General features: G+C 36.9%; 1 protein-coding gene across 4 annotated transcripts in view; it reads right to left on the bottom strand.

The window, feature by feature from the left end:
* Window positions 1-16,540, bottom strand: part of GABRB2 (gamma-aminobutyric acid type A receptor subunit beta2) — a 174,160-nt gene that overhangs the window by 16,717 nt on the left and 140,903 nt on the right. For all 4 annotated transcript variants that reach the window (XM_063348877.1, XM_063348876.1, XM_063348879.1 and 1 more), the window contains 3 exons: window positions 12,213-12,350; window positions 10,856-11,008; window positions 9,513-9,757 (listed from right to left, as the gene is read on the bottom strand). In XM_063348877.1, coding sequence (XP_063204947.1) covers window positions 9,513-9,757; window positions 10,856-11,008; window positions 12,213-12,350 — 536 coding nt within the window. The remainder of the gene's footprint in view (window positions 1-9,512; window positions 9,758-10,855; window positions 11,009-12,212; window positions 12,351-16,540) is intronic.

The following is a 16,540-nucleotide window of genomic DNA, read 5'->3' as shown; positions in this document are numbered from 1 at the left end:
AGAGGTGGGTGTTGGCCTCTTCTCCCAGGTGAATAATGACAGGACCAGAGGAAATGGTCTGAAGTTGTGGCAGGGGAGGTTTAGGTTAGATATTAGGAGGAATTACTTTACTGCAAGAGTGGTCAGGCACTGAACAGCCTGCCCAGGGCGGTGGTTGAGTCACCATCCCTAGAGGTATTTAAGAAACGTGTAGATTTGGCACTTGAGGGCATGCTCTGGTGGCAGAGATTGTAGGGGGTTTTTGTGTGTGTATGGTTGGACTCGATGATCTCAAAGGTCCCTTCCAACCGTGAAGATTCTATGATTCTAAAGTATATGATTTGTACATGTCTACACGGATGCCCAGTTCATGTGCTACATTAGTAACATTTTGTTATGAATACGGCTAGATACGTCATTCTTAGGTTGTTTGGGCTATTCTGCTCATTAACCTTGCCCTATCTTTATCTTCATGCAAGACAAGCAGTCTCTGTGGCATGCTGCAGAGTGACTGCACCACGTCTCCCCTGGGAATTAGAATGTCTCCACTGTTAAGAAAAAAAAAAAAATTGAAGAAAAATACTTTTTAAATATTGGGAATATGTCTTTAGAATGTGTTCCAACACAGCAATTTTTTAGTGTTAAAAGTATTAATTTGTTTCAGTCTAGGTAATCTTACAGCCTAAAGAGCAAACAACCACAAAGGTAAAGCATCATAATTAATAGTTACCAATAGACTAAAGATGGGCAAAAACTATAAACAAGGGATTTGAAATATGTGTCCTCCTTACCAGTTTGGGATACTATCATCCTGATTATGTAAACACTTCTGATATGAATTTTGGTTCACCTGAAATTGATTTCCCCTAAATTAGATGTAACCACCCATTGCTATCTGCAAAAAGAAGCCAAACAGATCATCTTTTCAGACACTATAAATAAAGCAAAGGGGTTGACAGTCATCTTCTACATTATAATAATAGTTTTACCACCTAGTGCCACCCTAGTGTACACAATCCAGTGATCTCAACATTCACGAGCACAACTAGGTTACATCCCCTAGCACATAATGTTTAGAGCTACAACTTTTTTGTCTAGTAATTGGTTGACTCATGGCCATTCAATTAAACCTTGGCAAACTCTTTAGAGCTGATCTGCTTTGGGAAATCAATTCACCAAATTCATTAGGCCGGACACGCCTTCTGGACCGTAACTATACACATTTCTTCTACTTCACTGTACATAATTTGCCTTTTTTGTGCCTTATTTCCCCGCAATCTGAAATAATGATATAAACTACATTAATGGATTCTTTTTTGCAACCAAAAGCATATTTAATTCAGGGTCACTGGTGGATGGCAGGTTTGTAGATGCACTACAAAAGCAAAAGGGATAACGTGCTTTAAACAAACGGACTGTGCATGCACTGTTCTTACATTAATTAAACATGGCATCCGAAGGAGTGCAGCTGCAGAAAGAAAACCTCGCGCAGTTGACTTGACCTTTATTCAGATGTCATGTGGAATACCACTACAGATCATGGAAATAAATCACCTTCTGACTGCTTCTGCAGAGGTCTGCGGGCTAAAAATGGAACTTCCTCAAATTTCTCTCCCACCAAACCTCTGGTTTCAACAAAACGCGACGAGGCTGTCTGAGCACTCTGTGCATTGCTGATTGTTTCACACGCAAGTTGTTCCTTGATAATGCATGAATGTAAATTTATGAGAACAGCTGAGCTTTTATAACCCATGCCTATTTTTATTACATGTCCTTCAGTAAACTTCTGTGCCAGGAATACCTTCTGCCCCTGGATCAAGAATCAGTCCTCGTGCAGTTTTACCTGTACTGCAACAAAAGGAAAACTGTCCTTGGAGGGGGAAGGAAGAGGACAAATGCTTTCACTGCAATCTGGACAGTGGCAGCATTAGCTCCAGCGATATACAGAGCAGGGAAGATTTGAGATTTTAAACTGAAGTTTTAAGAGCTTCATGTTTTGCCATAGTGTTTTAATATCCTGTTCAGTTTATTAACTCAGTCTGTGCATACAGCCATTTTAAAATTACTCTTTTTTTCCAAAAGCTTCAGTTTACTCATGTTTTATACTAGAAGTACCTCTACTGCATAGGGTATAAAGTGCAGTTCTATGTAATAAATACCGGCTGCTTTTAGGTACTTTGCAATAATTCCTCCTCACTAGAGGTGTATTTATATGATTTCTTCAGATAGAAACAGAACAAATATTGCTGTGAACCGAAAAGACCAGAGGCAAGCCAGCAGTAAATCAGAGGGGAAATAAAGACATTAGCCAAGCCTAAGCTAATGAGCATTGCCTTGGAGCAAGGTACCTTATCTCGGGTCTGCAGCCCTGTTAATGCATCTTTACACCTTAGTCTGAAAATTGAGGAGAGCCATGTTGTCTGTTTGAAGCGCACTGAAAGCTATCACAAGTTGGCCTGCAAAGGGCCACATATATATATCAATGGATTCACATTTGCTCAAGTTAACACGTTCCATCTAATTCCACCCCTCTTTTGAAAAAGAGACACCTATGGATATGACGGTGAAAATGCACAGGCTCTTCCACTTACTCGCTAGTGAAGTGGTGAAAAGAAGTTTGGAAGCTATCATGGGAAATGGCAGGTAGCAAAGCAATACTTGAGCTGACTCTGCTGTTTCAAAGTGTGCTACTATAATGGATGGTATTGTTGGCAAAATGAAACAGAGAGTACTCGGTCTCTCTCATGTTCAAACAGCACATGTACATGAGCCAGTGAATCTGAAAACAGGCACCTGGAGGAGGAGGATGCTGTGGGAGCTCCATGTTCTTCCTAGACTATCAATGGCCAGAAACTGTCCATCCACAGCCTGCCCAGTTGCGTAGGTGAAATAATTAGGTGCAATCACTTGGGCAACAGGTAATTGCATGGTCTTGTTTGTCTTAAAACTCTGATAATGCAGTGGAGTCCTCTGAAAATGAAAGATCTGAGGAGAGCTATTCAACTTCTCGGGTTAAACTTGGTCAGACTTTTCCCTCGTCAAAAAGGTGTAGGGAAAGAACTCAGCAGCTGAGGCAACTTGAAGGGGAAGAAAGTTACCATGTTAAAGTGCAGCTGAGGGCAGGTTAAGCTTCTATTTGATCTTTCTTGCCATCTCATCTCCTTTAGTAACTATGTGCTAATTTGAATATAACAGCGGGTCAGGAGAGCAATGAATTGCAAAGATACCTATAGTTGTTTACACCTTCTTAACTTGCTAAGTCCTACATTCATTCTTCAAGAGAATATTTCTCTTGTAATTCAAATCTAATAATATGCTGTTTAATTTCATTATCACATTGGAGTTCTGTGTTCTCTACTTGGGACCCAAATTTATGAGAGAAAAACATCATTAGTCTGACAATTTCACTGGTTTGACTTGGCACTGTGTCACTGCAATGCACTGTAACTTTCAGGCATACTGACTGAATACCTTACATAATACAAAGACTACTGAGTAGAATTACTCATTGTTTTAAAAATACACAGTATATTTTTAAAAAGTCTTTATGTTCAGAAAAAAAAAAAAACCCTTATCGAAACATGCAGAGGTTAGCAATGTCAGTTCACGTTTATTTTAAAAAAAGCATGACTGAATAAATCTGTATAAACAGTTTTATGAAGTGTTGCATAATATGCTGACGTTTTTCCCCTCTTTTCCAGAGGGAAATTGCTTTATTAATGCTCGCAATAACAGCAGCATGACTGCAAAATTAGAGGTAGAGTTTTATTTATGTGACTTATGTTATCAGGTACTTTAGGTATATAGCCTGTGCTCCAGGTACATATCTCCGTGCTTTAAGCTAGGTTGGAAACATCTAGGCTTCAATTATCACTGCACTTTATACATTCTAAAACCACATTCAGTGATGTATTTACATTATGCAAAACCTAATGCCACTTCTGCGAAGTGGCAAATCAAACTACTTTGAAAGAATATAACAAACAAATTTTATATAAGAAATGTTAGTTTGCAATAATTAACTGTTATAAACCTAGATGATCTAACTATAAAGAAAAAAATAATAATTCAGAAATAATTTAAACACTACCTGAATAACATGCATGTAAGAATTAGAAAGATAGGACTAGAAATGGAAGGTAAGATGCAGCAAATCATTATACGGTAATGCCTCTATAAGGTTTGATATCTGGGTTGAAAAAATGCAAGTATCACATCCTGTTTCCAGCTAATATTCCGGTAAGGAAACCATACTGATGTGTACGAAAAGACTGACAACGTGCTCCATCAAGAGATGGATCTGTAGCCCTTCTTTTAACAAGAGCCTTGATGTAGGAACTGATATCAATACCCATAGAGAGTATCATCTCTGCTCCTGACACACTTCCAGTCTCTGTTGCCTTGGAAGAGGATGGCATACAGCTGCTTTTCCATTATAATCACCCCTTGACAAACGTACAGCTGGCAAGATGCAAGAAGCACTTCTTTACAGAGGAAGAAGAATCAGCCTTTCATTCAGCCCAGTATATCTACCATGGTCTTTACAGTGACAGTTCTGGTTTCCATTAGATTACCACATAGCTGTAACAGGTTTTCTGATCTATTCAGAATAATAAATACACAGATATCATCGATATTGAAAAGCATTTTCAGCTTACTTACACCTCCAGAGAAGTCAATTAATGTATGTAGTAGGCTGGATCAAATGAGTGAGACGAGCAACTGCAGAAAAAACAGCAATGAATCCAAAAGGTGTAACAGCATAAGCAGCAGGTTGACTGGGAATTTAGTAACATAGGAAAATATACTGAATCCAGAGCCTGGGAGGTGATCAGACTGCAAATCCTGAACAACACAAAGACTACAAGACGCATCGGACACATCACAGTGATCAGCACCAACAATCACATCTAAGCCATAGTTCCAAGATGGAAACATCCAAGATAAAATTATTGGATACAACAATATAAGAGAAAATTTTAAAATTAATCAAAAACACCTTGGCTACTGGATTCTGGAAGAAACTTGTGGGGAATAAATCAGTACTGAGAGAGCACCAAGAAGCTCGTTATTTGAACTGCAATAATAGAAATTAAGTCTATTAAAATGGCTGGGGGTCTACATCGGAAATTACTCACAGTTGTACCAGGCTCTACCCTGAGATCTTGGTTAGGCTAATCATCTCCTTGAAGACAAAGCCAGGCTTCGCAAAGGAGAAAACTTGAAGGTTATATCACAGTAGCTTATTTCCTTCCCCCTACCCCTTCTTATCCCAAAAGGAAACAGAAACCAAAATTACAATTAGAAGAAGAAAAGCCTCATAAAGGCTTCTAGACCAAATCCTGACAGGCCATTTTTAGGTAATTACAGAACTAATAGATGAAAGTTATGGATTTCAGTAAAGCCTTTCACACATTATCTTGAAACTGAAGAGATTATATGTCCCAGATATATGTACAATTACCCACAGGAAGACAGTCAGCTGAACGATATTGTGAGGGCAAAGGTTAGAATTTGGCCCCATTTTTTAACTTATCTGTTAGTCATCTGGAAGAAGCACAGACAATATACTAGATTAGTGCCCTGAGCCTAAAGAAAAGATAGCATGAAATGTACCTAGAAAGGATCAAAAGGATGCTGGTGACAGTCAACATTCCTATTTAAAATAGAAAAGTCCACAGAATAAAATTGCATAACAATGGATTAGAGTATCTATACCATAGTTTATGACACATATTATGTCTTCAACCAGAAATACAACTCTCCCAGTTTACATATCCGTATGTATACACTTGCAGCACTTTGCCATACAGAACAGAAGAGATTCAAAAATTTGAGACTCTAAAGATAATAAAAGCACTGAAGAAATAATGTAAAATAAGATGATAGGCTTGAGAAGAGAGGTGAGGAAATTATGGGAATGCTACTTCCAATAAACGAAGGATGTCTCGAGTAAGAAGAAAGCCAGGAATTACCTGTAAGCAACAATACCACTGATTAACCTTGACAAAGGCAAATCTGATGACACAGACTAAAGGAATAAACTGCTAAATGCTAAGAAGCTTCAAGCGTTGAACGACCACACACACAGCCATTTTAACCTGAAATCACTGCAAAGAAAATTAAGCATGTCCATATCTGCTGGTAATTGAGTCTGAATCTTCCTTGAGTTTTACATTCTTCAAATTTCTCCATGATTTTATTACTCAGGTTTCAGAATTCAAGAAGCAAATCAAGATATAGGCCCAATCCCTTCTCTTCCTTTCCCTTACTACAAACAGAGCTAATAATCTTGGAAAATGAGGGAGTATATGAAGTTACGGTGTTCTGTGATGATTCATACTAGATGAAAGGAAGAAATTTTTTTTATGATGCGGGTGGTGAAGCACCGGCACAGGTTGCCCACAGAGATGGTAGATGCCCCATCCCAAAAACATTCAAGGTCAGCTTGGACGGGGCTCCGAGCAACCTGATCTAGTTGAAGGTGTTCCCGCTCATTGCAGGGGGGTTGGACTAGATGGACTTTCAAGGTCCTTTCCAACCCTAACTATTCTATTATTCTAAAAAAGCAAAACAAAACCACCACATTGAGCATATGACATGAATACAATATGAAATTTAAAGAAAGATATGGCCACATTTTCATCTGGAATTGCCCAGGGGAAGCTCTGCAGCCAGCCTGATGGTGTGCACTCAAATGGAAAAACAGGACATTCTCCTCTAGAGTCACCAAATCTCCAAGGTATGACATTGGATTCAGCAGATAGCACAGTCATGGAAGAACAGCTTCTGTTGTGCTTCTGTACTGTTTTGCAGAGTCTCTAGTATCTTCTGAATAACACTGGGCAAAACAGAGAGACTACCAATGTCTGTGCCTGCCTTGGAATCTCTCCATACCAGAGAATTCAAGAGCATAAAGGGAGTACGTATTAAACTTCTGCTTTGATTTTGCAAGTAGTTGTGGATGAAAGGACTACTCAGCACTTCTCCTCTCATCACATTTTGTTGTTCAGAAAAATTGTAAGAGGCTGTTACAAAAATTGGTGTTGGAATATGAAGAAATCTATTACAGATTTGCTGGCCTATAATGTATAAGCAAAGATGCTGCAGTTCCAATAATTATTCACGTGCCTTTTTTTACAATGTCAATGCTAAATGCAGTAATGGATGTATACAGAAGTTTCCATCCTCATGTTTTGAGGTTTATCACTCACTGCATTAATCTTTTCTCACACAGTATCTGAAGTCACAAACATAAATTCATAGTATTCCACGTAGTGATATAAGAGGAATCTAGTAATATCACAAAAGAATACTTATACTTCATAAGCTTAGTCCTTCAATGTTAGATCTTAGAGGTGGACTGTTCATTTTGGTCCCATTTCTAAAATACTTGGGTTTTCATGGAAACCTGCATTGAACCGAATTTGGCAGTTCAGACCCATTTCTGGTTCTTGTACATGAAAGTAATTATATAATGTTTGGCCCACTTTCATAGATAAAATATTCAGGTCCATTAAATATGAATCTGTTTTCTTGCTGCTGGTCAAACAGTGCGAACAGCTGTCATCTCCTTTCCTCCTCCCCAGAGCAGCCTACGCGCAGTAGGACAGCATTCTCTGATAACGACTCTTGTCTGATCCTCTCCTATTTGATTCTCTATCTATTGCTTAAGGGATTGCAAACCTGATTATCAGATCAGAGTGTATCCGGGTACCAGAGTAGAGCTGCCGTAGACTATGAACCTTGTTGGCCTGATATATTAAACAAAAGGCTCAGTGCAAGAACATGTAAATAAAGTTGTTCCCAGTATACTTTGTATTAATTCTGTAGGCTGGTGAATTTCTGCAAGTTCTGAGAATGAATTTTCTGTGCTTACTGGACTAGTACACTAGTTAGTGCTTTCAAATTCTAGTTCATGATTAGGAATTTGCCACGACACTTTGGCTGCTCTGTTACATGGCTGAAATATGTACTGTATGAGTAAGTATATAGAAAGTATCACAAGTGAAACAGTATACAGAAATATACCTCAGCTAGAGGTGACACTCCGATACCTACGGACCGTAGGTTTCCATTGATGTTAGAGGAAAGACTTCAAGTAAATGCAGACCTAGTCTCATAAAATTACCTACAGGGTTTCTTAGTTAATAGCTTTGATTGGTTTAAAGGCAAACTGATTTTAAAAAATAAACTTAACAAATTAAATAAAAGCTTGCAACTTTTTTTTACATTGCTGAAAAATCACCAATATAAAAGGATTTTGCAGAATCTTTGTGAACTTTAAAATGATCTAAAAGGTATCATAACGCCAAAATTAATTTCATCATTATGCATTTGCCTTCATTCATTAGAACATGTTTCTCTCAAACTAAAAAGAAAAAAAAATAATTAATGAATGGGTGAGATCTGAGTCATGACAATATAATCCTCCATCTTAAACGACTATAAACTATAACCTATAAACTAACTGGTTTATGCTATCAACAAGTTTTTGTTGTTCCAGCAAAAGTGGAACAAAATGTTCTGTTTGCAGGCACACTGTGGTAGTGTAAAAGTTCCAAACAAACACGAGAAATTCCACCACTAGAGCTGTATGAAACTTATATTTCCACTTCATGAATAATCACTTGTTTGTCTTCTGATTTTGCTTTTATTTTAAATTCTGATTTTGATTTTTTCAGCCTTGGAGTATCATGCTGAATTACAAATTCAAAAAGCTTCTCATGCCAAAAAAAGAAAAAAATTAACTTTATTTAACTTTCCAATTTGCATGTGTGTGAAAGTTTATACATTTCACACTGAGTACATTTTAGCATTCAGCCCAGATTTGCCACTGTGTGAAACTCATCCAAAATGGTCAAAGTGAAAAATGACAAGTGCTTTATGATAAGTGCTCCATTTTCATTAAGCATAATGGATACTTTTCCCAAAAGTGCGTATCTTGGCAAATGTACTTTCTGCCTCAATTCTCCATCCCCAGGGGACCATTTTCAGATTCAAAATTAAGTGCACAGCAAGTTGATGTTTTATTTCTGAGCAGTTTCTTATTTACCCAACAATATCCTGGGCAATTATACTGAAAATATGCAAACTTTTCAAGCTTTAAACACTTCTGTAGCAAATATTTCTTATCCAGGTCATTGGAAAGATTTATGAAAGTAGGTTAAATTTAGGCTTTATTTCCAATGTTCCATACAGCTCTTACTAGAATATCAGTTACAGCCATCATTTTGGATTTTTTCCTTTGGAAACAGATCAGACATTTAACTCTACCTCCTGACTGAGAAAACATCTCACAGTAAAGCTTAACTGAGCGCATGCTTTAGAAACAAGTCATTCAGTTTTCCAGGCTAGAGGGCAGCATTCATTGCTGAGGTGGGTAAGTACACTGCTCTGCAGAGCTCAGACAAGATCATAATAATCCCACTCCACTCATTTCTACAGAAATTACATTTTAAAGCTCTGTCTGGCAGAAGTGAAAGTCTGCCTTCCTGGGGCAATGCTAAAAATATATCCCCGTTTCAGTTTACCTTATTGACATCCATTCGCAACTTCTCATTGTTGGCACTAGCAGCTTTTTCTGCCGCTTTCTTTTGACGCTGAGGTCCCCTGCCAAAGAAGATGTAGTTGACCAACGCATACTCCAGCAAAGCCATGAAAACGAAGACAAAACATCCCATGAGGTACATGTCAATGGCTTTCACATATGGAATTTTGGGAAGAGTCTCTCGAAGATGGGTGTTAATTGTTGTCATTGTGAGCACAGTTGTGATGCCTGGAAAAAAGAATTAACAAGTCTATTGGTTGAATTCATTTTTATTTTCTAGCATAATAGCTCATAATATCCAAATGCTAGAGATGAAAAATTCCAGATTTTTTTTTCCCTGATGGAAAAACCCCAATATGTCCATATTTCTTGTCTTTCTTTTTGTGTAAAGCAAAGAAAATTCCACCTGTAATAAATTGTGTTAATCAAACAAACAGTAGTAGGATCCTGTGAGTATGTTTTTAACCAGCTAAATGGTAAACTTCTCTAAGGAGTCTCAGTTACAAATTACCAGCCTAGAGTCACTGTTATCTTGCTTTCTTCCAGCATTTTCAGGATATATGTAGTCTTGAATTCTTAGGCGAAAATGCTACACAAAAAGGCCTGGTAAGACTCAGACAGTATCCTATAAAGTTTAAGTGTCAAATCTCAATTGTATTTTTATGGGGATTTACTTATTTTATCTATACAAGAATTGTACTGGCAGGAATCAGTCTGATTATACAAAATTTGGCAATAGATACTTATATTTATTTTTGTAACATGCTTGGATCCTCTGATGAGGGACACAGTATAAACAAACACACATGGGATTAGCAATGAGATATAAGAGTACTCTAGAGATTAATTAGGGAAATGGTTTTGCGTTTAGAATGTAAGGTAACAGTAAGGAAAAAAACCCCAACTTAAGGAGAAGTTAGCTACACAACCCTAATAAAGCTTTATTTAATTCATACCTGAAAGAAAAAGCAATTTATAATCCATAACATGGTGCTGATTGTGTATTCTGGGCTGCCATGGGCAAAAGTAAACTAAATGCATTCTCTTTGGAGAAAAACTAGCAGTAAAACAACAACAGAAAACTTGAGACAATTAGGCCAATTCTGGATACGATTATACAGTTAGCTAATTCAGACATGAAATCACTTTAATTTTTATTTAAATTGTGGTGATTTAAATACCAATTCAAATAATATAAAGCTTAACAAGCCAGACATAAAAAGATCTAACAGATTTATTTTTCAAATCATGCACTATCCACTAAGCCAGAAGCAAGCAAAAGCATTCAGCTAATGCACACTGCATGAGATGTGTAAAAATGCCTACCTAAAGCAACTCTTGCAGCTGAAGCATCATAATTAATCCAGAAGGAAACCCAGGACAGGATAGTGATCAGAATAGAAGGCATGTAGGTCTGCAGAATGAAGTAACCAATGTTTCTCTTAAGTTTAAAGCTGAGAGACAGCCTTGGGTAGGCACCTAAAAGAGAATATTTGGTATGGACACAATTTACTTGTATAAAGCCTGAAAACATTTTTCTGTCATTTTGCTTTTATTGTTTTATGCAACACAGAGTACATACAGAGTTGAAAGATCCAGGATAATCAGATGCAGAACTTCCAGCAAGAATTGGGATTAAATAATCTTTTATTCTAAGGGTACAAGGATGCTCTAAGTGCAAATCTGCTGGTAATCATAATATTCAAGAATCAACAGCGAAAATACATTTCAGAGCACTAAAGCACAGAAATACTTCTTCCCTGACAAGCTGCAGTATGCTTACTTCAGTGTAACCCTTATTCTAACCTTCTCTCCAAACAATGCAACACTTGTCTTTTGTCACTGGACACCAGAAATATTTTGGTGTATGAAACACTTGTTGAAATGGGTGCCAAGAGATCACTATTCAAATCCCATTTCTGCTTGATTTTGAAGAATATGGGATGCACAATCCTGTTACACTCCCTCCAAAGATGATTTCTATCCATTTCTAGAAAGTGAGGTTTGAAGATTCATTTTTTTTCAACGTACCTAGCAGCTTTCTCAAGTAGAGTAATAGCCCAACCCACCTCTTGTATCACTTGAGTGATTTAATATGCCATTGAAATGTTCTATTTGTTTCTTGTTTTGTTTTTTTTTTTTTAATTTTATGAAATCCAACCTTATTTTCTACTCCTTCTCACAAAGCATCTTTTCAGTCTTCAGAAAGTCATATGCTTGCTAGCACAGGCTAACCTACAAATCCTGTGGAACAGGGATTTTAAAGGTTTTACAGCAAAGACAAAATAACTAGTCTAATACATCCACAGTTTGGCACAAGGAACATCTGGAAATAGTGAGAGAAAGGTTCGTAAACTTCCTACAGGCTGGGTTACTTCTTTTTGGGTCTAGGGCACTGAGGTGTACAAATGGCTTAATCAGTTTTCATAGGAAAACAGAAAATACAGCTCATTTGACTGAACCTTAACATGACAGACTACTGTATCCTCTTCATATGTTAGAGTGATGCCTTATACACTGTGAAACCTTTAATAAAAACTGTTCTGTTCAAAATTCACAGTTGCCACTCTAATTTATTCCTGTTTCTAAAATTTTTGCTCAGCTCCTGAACTGCACGTTGAGAATATACCCATTTCTAAAAGTCTTCCCAGTGAATTCCCCTTCTAGCTTCCCCTCCACAAACCTGTAGAGAAAACAACATTCTTGGTGATAAGCTTGTAGTCTACAATGGAGAACTGTGGCAGTTCGATCTTTGTCACTCCTGTGACTGCGTTATCACCCCCACGCCAGTAAAATTCAATGTCATCTGTTGTATAGCCATCTATAAAAACAGGAGCACACAGTTAAGATACACATCTCTAGTGACATATCACAGAGAACAGTCCAGAGAATTCATTCAGAAAATAACTTCAAATATATTTCTAAAAATAAACCGTTAATAACATAATAGATATAAACATACAGACAGACACAGGTAATTCTAAATATAATTTCAAATAGCGATCCTCGGTGGTTTTTAATCTTTGGGTTTTTTAAAGATATATTATGTCAACATACTAAAAAGCAAACCTTTAAAACCAAATTAGGACTACATACATCCCATATATAGATAGTAACTGTACATTCTGCTTAAGGTAACTTCTGATCCCAAGGCTGGATAAAACAGTGTGCGTTTGCTGTAATTTCAGCGCTGAGGCTGAAACATCAGCACTGCTAACAGAGACATGACCACGTCACCAAGAGAGGCCTGGAAGAGATGCTTTTCTGTCTTGTGCACCACGATCAACATAGGAAAGAGGACACAGAGTAATACAGGTAAGAGAGAAGTTCCGCGTACAGTTATCTCGTAATATTTGCTTGGTATGCTACGTACTTTATAATCTGACTACAGACGAAAAGGACTAACTCTAGTTCAAACCCATTTAGACTTTACTTATAAAACCAACATCATTCTTTTTCTGAAAATGCCTTGAATGCAATAAAAGACAGCCACATTCTGTGATGGCCTTGTAAGAAGCAAGTGTAGCATATGCAACAGCCATCACCCTGTATGGGGGGAAAAAAAAAAAAGCAAGCAAAAAAAATCCCAAATCCCACCACCCACAAAAAAGAACCCCAGAAGACAGCACATGTTCCCATGGCCATAAAACATATGCATGAAATACGAATCTGGGTTCGCCAAATGGCAGCTGAGCTAAGTCCAGAGTTGGTATACAGAGCTGAGCAGTAAACACCAGAAATAAATCTGCTACAAAGCCACAAAATAAGATATTCACGAAGGTTTGTAGCCTTTTAAATGTTTTTGTTTTTGAAAATAAAAAGAACAACTCTGAGACAGAATAATGACTATGACCTTTTGGGAAGATGACAAAATAAAATGATATATATTTGACCTTGATTTAAATTCTCACTCACTGAAAAAGGAAAAAAACTACATACTAAACATCATTTTATAGTGCTCAAATAGCACTTAATTTCAAGGAATAATGCAGATATAAAACTGTTTCCACACATCATTAATTTTTGATAATCCAAGTATAATCCAGGTTGCACAACAACAGCTGAAGGCAAGTGAGTTTGAAAATATGAATCCAATAATCTGTAAAAACACTGAAACAACCAAAAAAAATTATCCAACATACAGCAATTTTTAAAGTATTTTAGTAGTTAAATTCTTATAGCATATTGATAGCAATTCCATTTTTTTTGTATACGCAGCTCTCATTCTGTTTTTCACAGGGCTAGCAGAAAATCTAAAGTAGTTTTGGGGCAGAAAATGGAAAACTAATTTCCGGAATCAGAGCCATCTCATTCACATAGGACAGGTTTTAAATAGCTCAACAACATCAAGAATTCAAGATGGAACCTGCTTTTCTTTCAAAGTTGCTGACATTGACAGCAAAACTGATGAGAGAATAGATTTTTTTATTTTTTTTTTTGTGAAATAATTTCTTCCTTAATCTTTCAATTTCCCAATCTTTCAATTTATCCAAAAGTTCACTAACTCTAGCTGGTGACATCAACCAAAGGAAAAAAGAAGCTTGTATCTTCTAAGCTTCAACAGTTAAGGGAGAAAATGTTCTACATTGGGGAACATGATATGCTTTTGACATATCCAGAAGCCCTTAAGAAACAGAGTTGAAATTCACATCAACAAATAGCTTACATCAATGGCCACTACTTTGTTTCCCCTCATAGCTTCTCTCGTTTCACCAAGAGGAGACACATCAAAGGAATAACTGAACATATTTTGGACTAATTAATTCCCACTAATATTCAGCTTCCCTCTTCGGCTTGGACAGTGCCATCAAAAAAATCAGCTAAATTCCTCTACGCTGTTTTTTGTGAAAGAAAAAAAAAATCTCATACATATCATAATCTTTGCATTTCTAATATGTTATTGTTGATAGTCTAAAACATGAGAGGCCTGAAAAGGAGCCAAGATTACTGCGATCCGTCAGTAGAAGGCCTATCCTCTGTAATCAAAGCATTAACTGTGACTCCACAATCACACTGATGCTTCTTACTCACTTTGTGATACAAAGTATGTTCAAATCTGCATTTTTAATCATCAGAACTCATCAGCTTTGAAGTTGTTTCATGAAGATCAACATGTGACTGAACTTTGATTTTCGCTTACTGCAACTTTGCATAGCTATTTAGCAACACACATAGAATTGTCTCAGACAAAATTTACAGCCCAAAATTGTTGCATGTTGACTAAAAGATGCTGTATTTAGACGTACGAATAGTTTTAGAACAACAATTTCCAACGACTAAGCAAGGCATCCTTAGTTCAGCCTGTTCAACTGATTTTGAATTGTTCTATAGTATCAGTTAAATTATTTCAAAAGAGTCAAATTACAGACTTACCTAGGAGACTGGAATTGTTTTGCTCCTGTGAGGAAATAATGTATTTTGCTGCTTAATTATGATTTTCTGAGACTGCCTAATTATATGAAAGCCTCCCTCCCTATCACTCATTTCTTCAATTAACCTTGTTCCTCTACAGTATAAAGATAGCAAAAGGTACACAATGGAAAAGCACAATACTTTAGAAGTTTCTTTTCTTGCAAAATGACCTGAAATACTGAGGCACTTCTAAGTATTGAACATTTTAAGAAATGAGGAGTACTTGTACTTAGCCATGTAATTAAGATTACCATAGTTTCTGAACTAACAGACTTGAGCTGTAATACAACTTGAAATACTTTGACAACATATTGTAATCTTTAATTTAGCTTTTTTACGTTCATTACTTCTTGTGGTAAAAGTTTATATTAAGTTCTGGCTCTGACACCGTTAATGTTACACCTTGGTAACTCCTCTCCTCTCTCCTGGGTTGTGGGTGTGAATGTCTCATCCCGCCTGGCCCCATCCTCTGGTTCTCCAGCGGATACCTGTAAAAGCTGTATTTAAATTGTTATTTGCCACCTGAATCCGCTAATAACAAAGGCTGTTGTCACGTTCCCAAATACTGCATGGAAAGAAGGCTCTCTGCCTTTTCTGTGATGTACATAGGACCACCACACCTATTGGTGTACCTTCTCCCAGTGAAGCAGTTGTTTGACAGGAAGGGAAATTACTGTTAGCATTGGGGCACCAGCTGTTGACAAGTTGTTTCTACTCTCTGCAGGATACTGGATTCTAAGTACTGCTAGATCTGCTTCATTTGCTTTAAAAGGTTCTTTCCCAGGAAGATCAATGGTACATGGATGGAGGTCATTAATGACTGTGTTTATGGCAAGACAGGCCCACTTTAATAAGCCATTTAAAGGGAACACATTTGTTTCAGTATTTGTGTGAAACACAAATCCTTCATTCAGTGCAGTAACTTCTTTGGTCATTTTTCCCAGGGTTACATGGTATAAGGAATACGTGCAGATTCTGCAGACCTGAAATTCATCAGGTCGTCATGATATCTTTTACTTTTCTGGTCACAAGTCTATCTTCAGAAAAAAGGCAGACAGCTTACTTCTGTTTCCTTGTCTATCACTACTTCATATTTGGCAAGTCTCACTCTAGGCTTTCAGAGAGAAAAAGAAAATAAAATCTAATATAAAATAAAGGAAAATGAACAAATTGGCTGATACTGAGATGTAAAAGCAACTATATGCTACGAAAAATATAAAAAAAACCTTAGAGAGTTTAGAAAGAATAATATTACATACCTTGCTGTGAGGGTTCACTCTTACTTTGTGATACTGCTGAGTTTTGCTGATATTCTCTCTCAAATCTACCCTGCCCTCCAACAGCAAGCTCCAGATTCTAATACCATTTACTGAACTTGCTGGGATTAACCAAAGTAATTTATTTAATTTTGAGGTAATTTAACTGTTAAACTTCATTGTAACTAATAAATCAACCTTTTATTTCTCTTTCTGACAAAATAAATGCTAAAATAAATTACAGCAAGAAAAACCCCCAAATTTTTATGTATCAGAAAATCTGTTTACAAAAAGCTCAAATGGCTCTTCGTTTCACTTTATATTTTAGACCATCTGTTAGTAG

The sequence above is a fragment of the Chroicocephalus ridibundus genome, chromosome 11, assembly GCF_963924245.1.
Source record: "Chroicocephalus ridibundus chromosome 11, bChrRid1.1, whole genome shotgun sequence".
NCBI lineage: Eukaryota > Metazoa > Chordata > Aves > Charadriiformes > Laridae > Chroicocephalus > Chroicocephalus ridibundus.
Note: the sequence above shows the minus strand (reverse complement) of the source record. Positions and strands in the feature narration are given on the sequence as shown.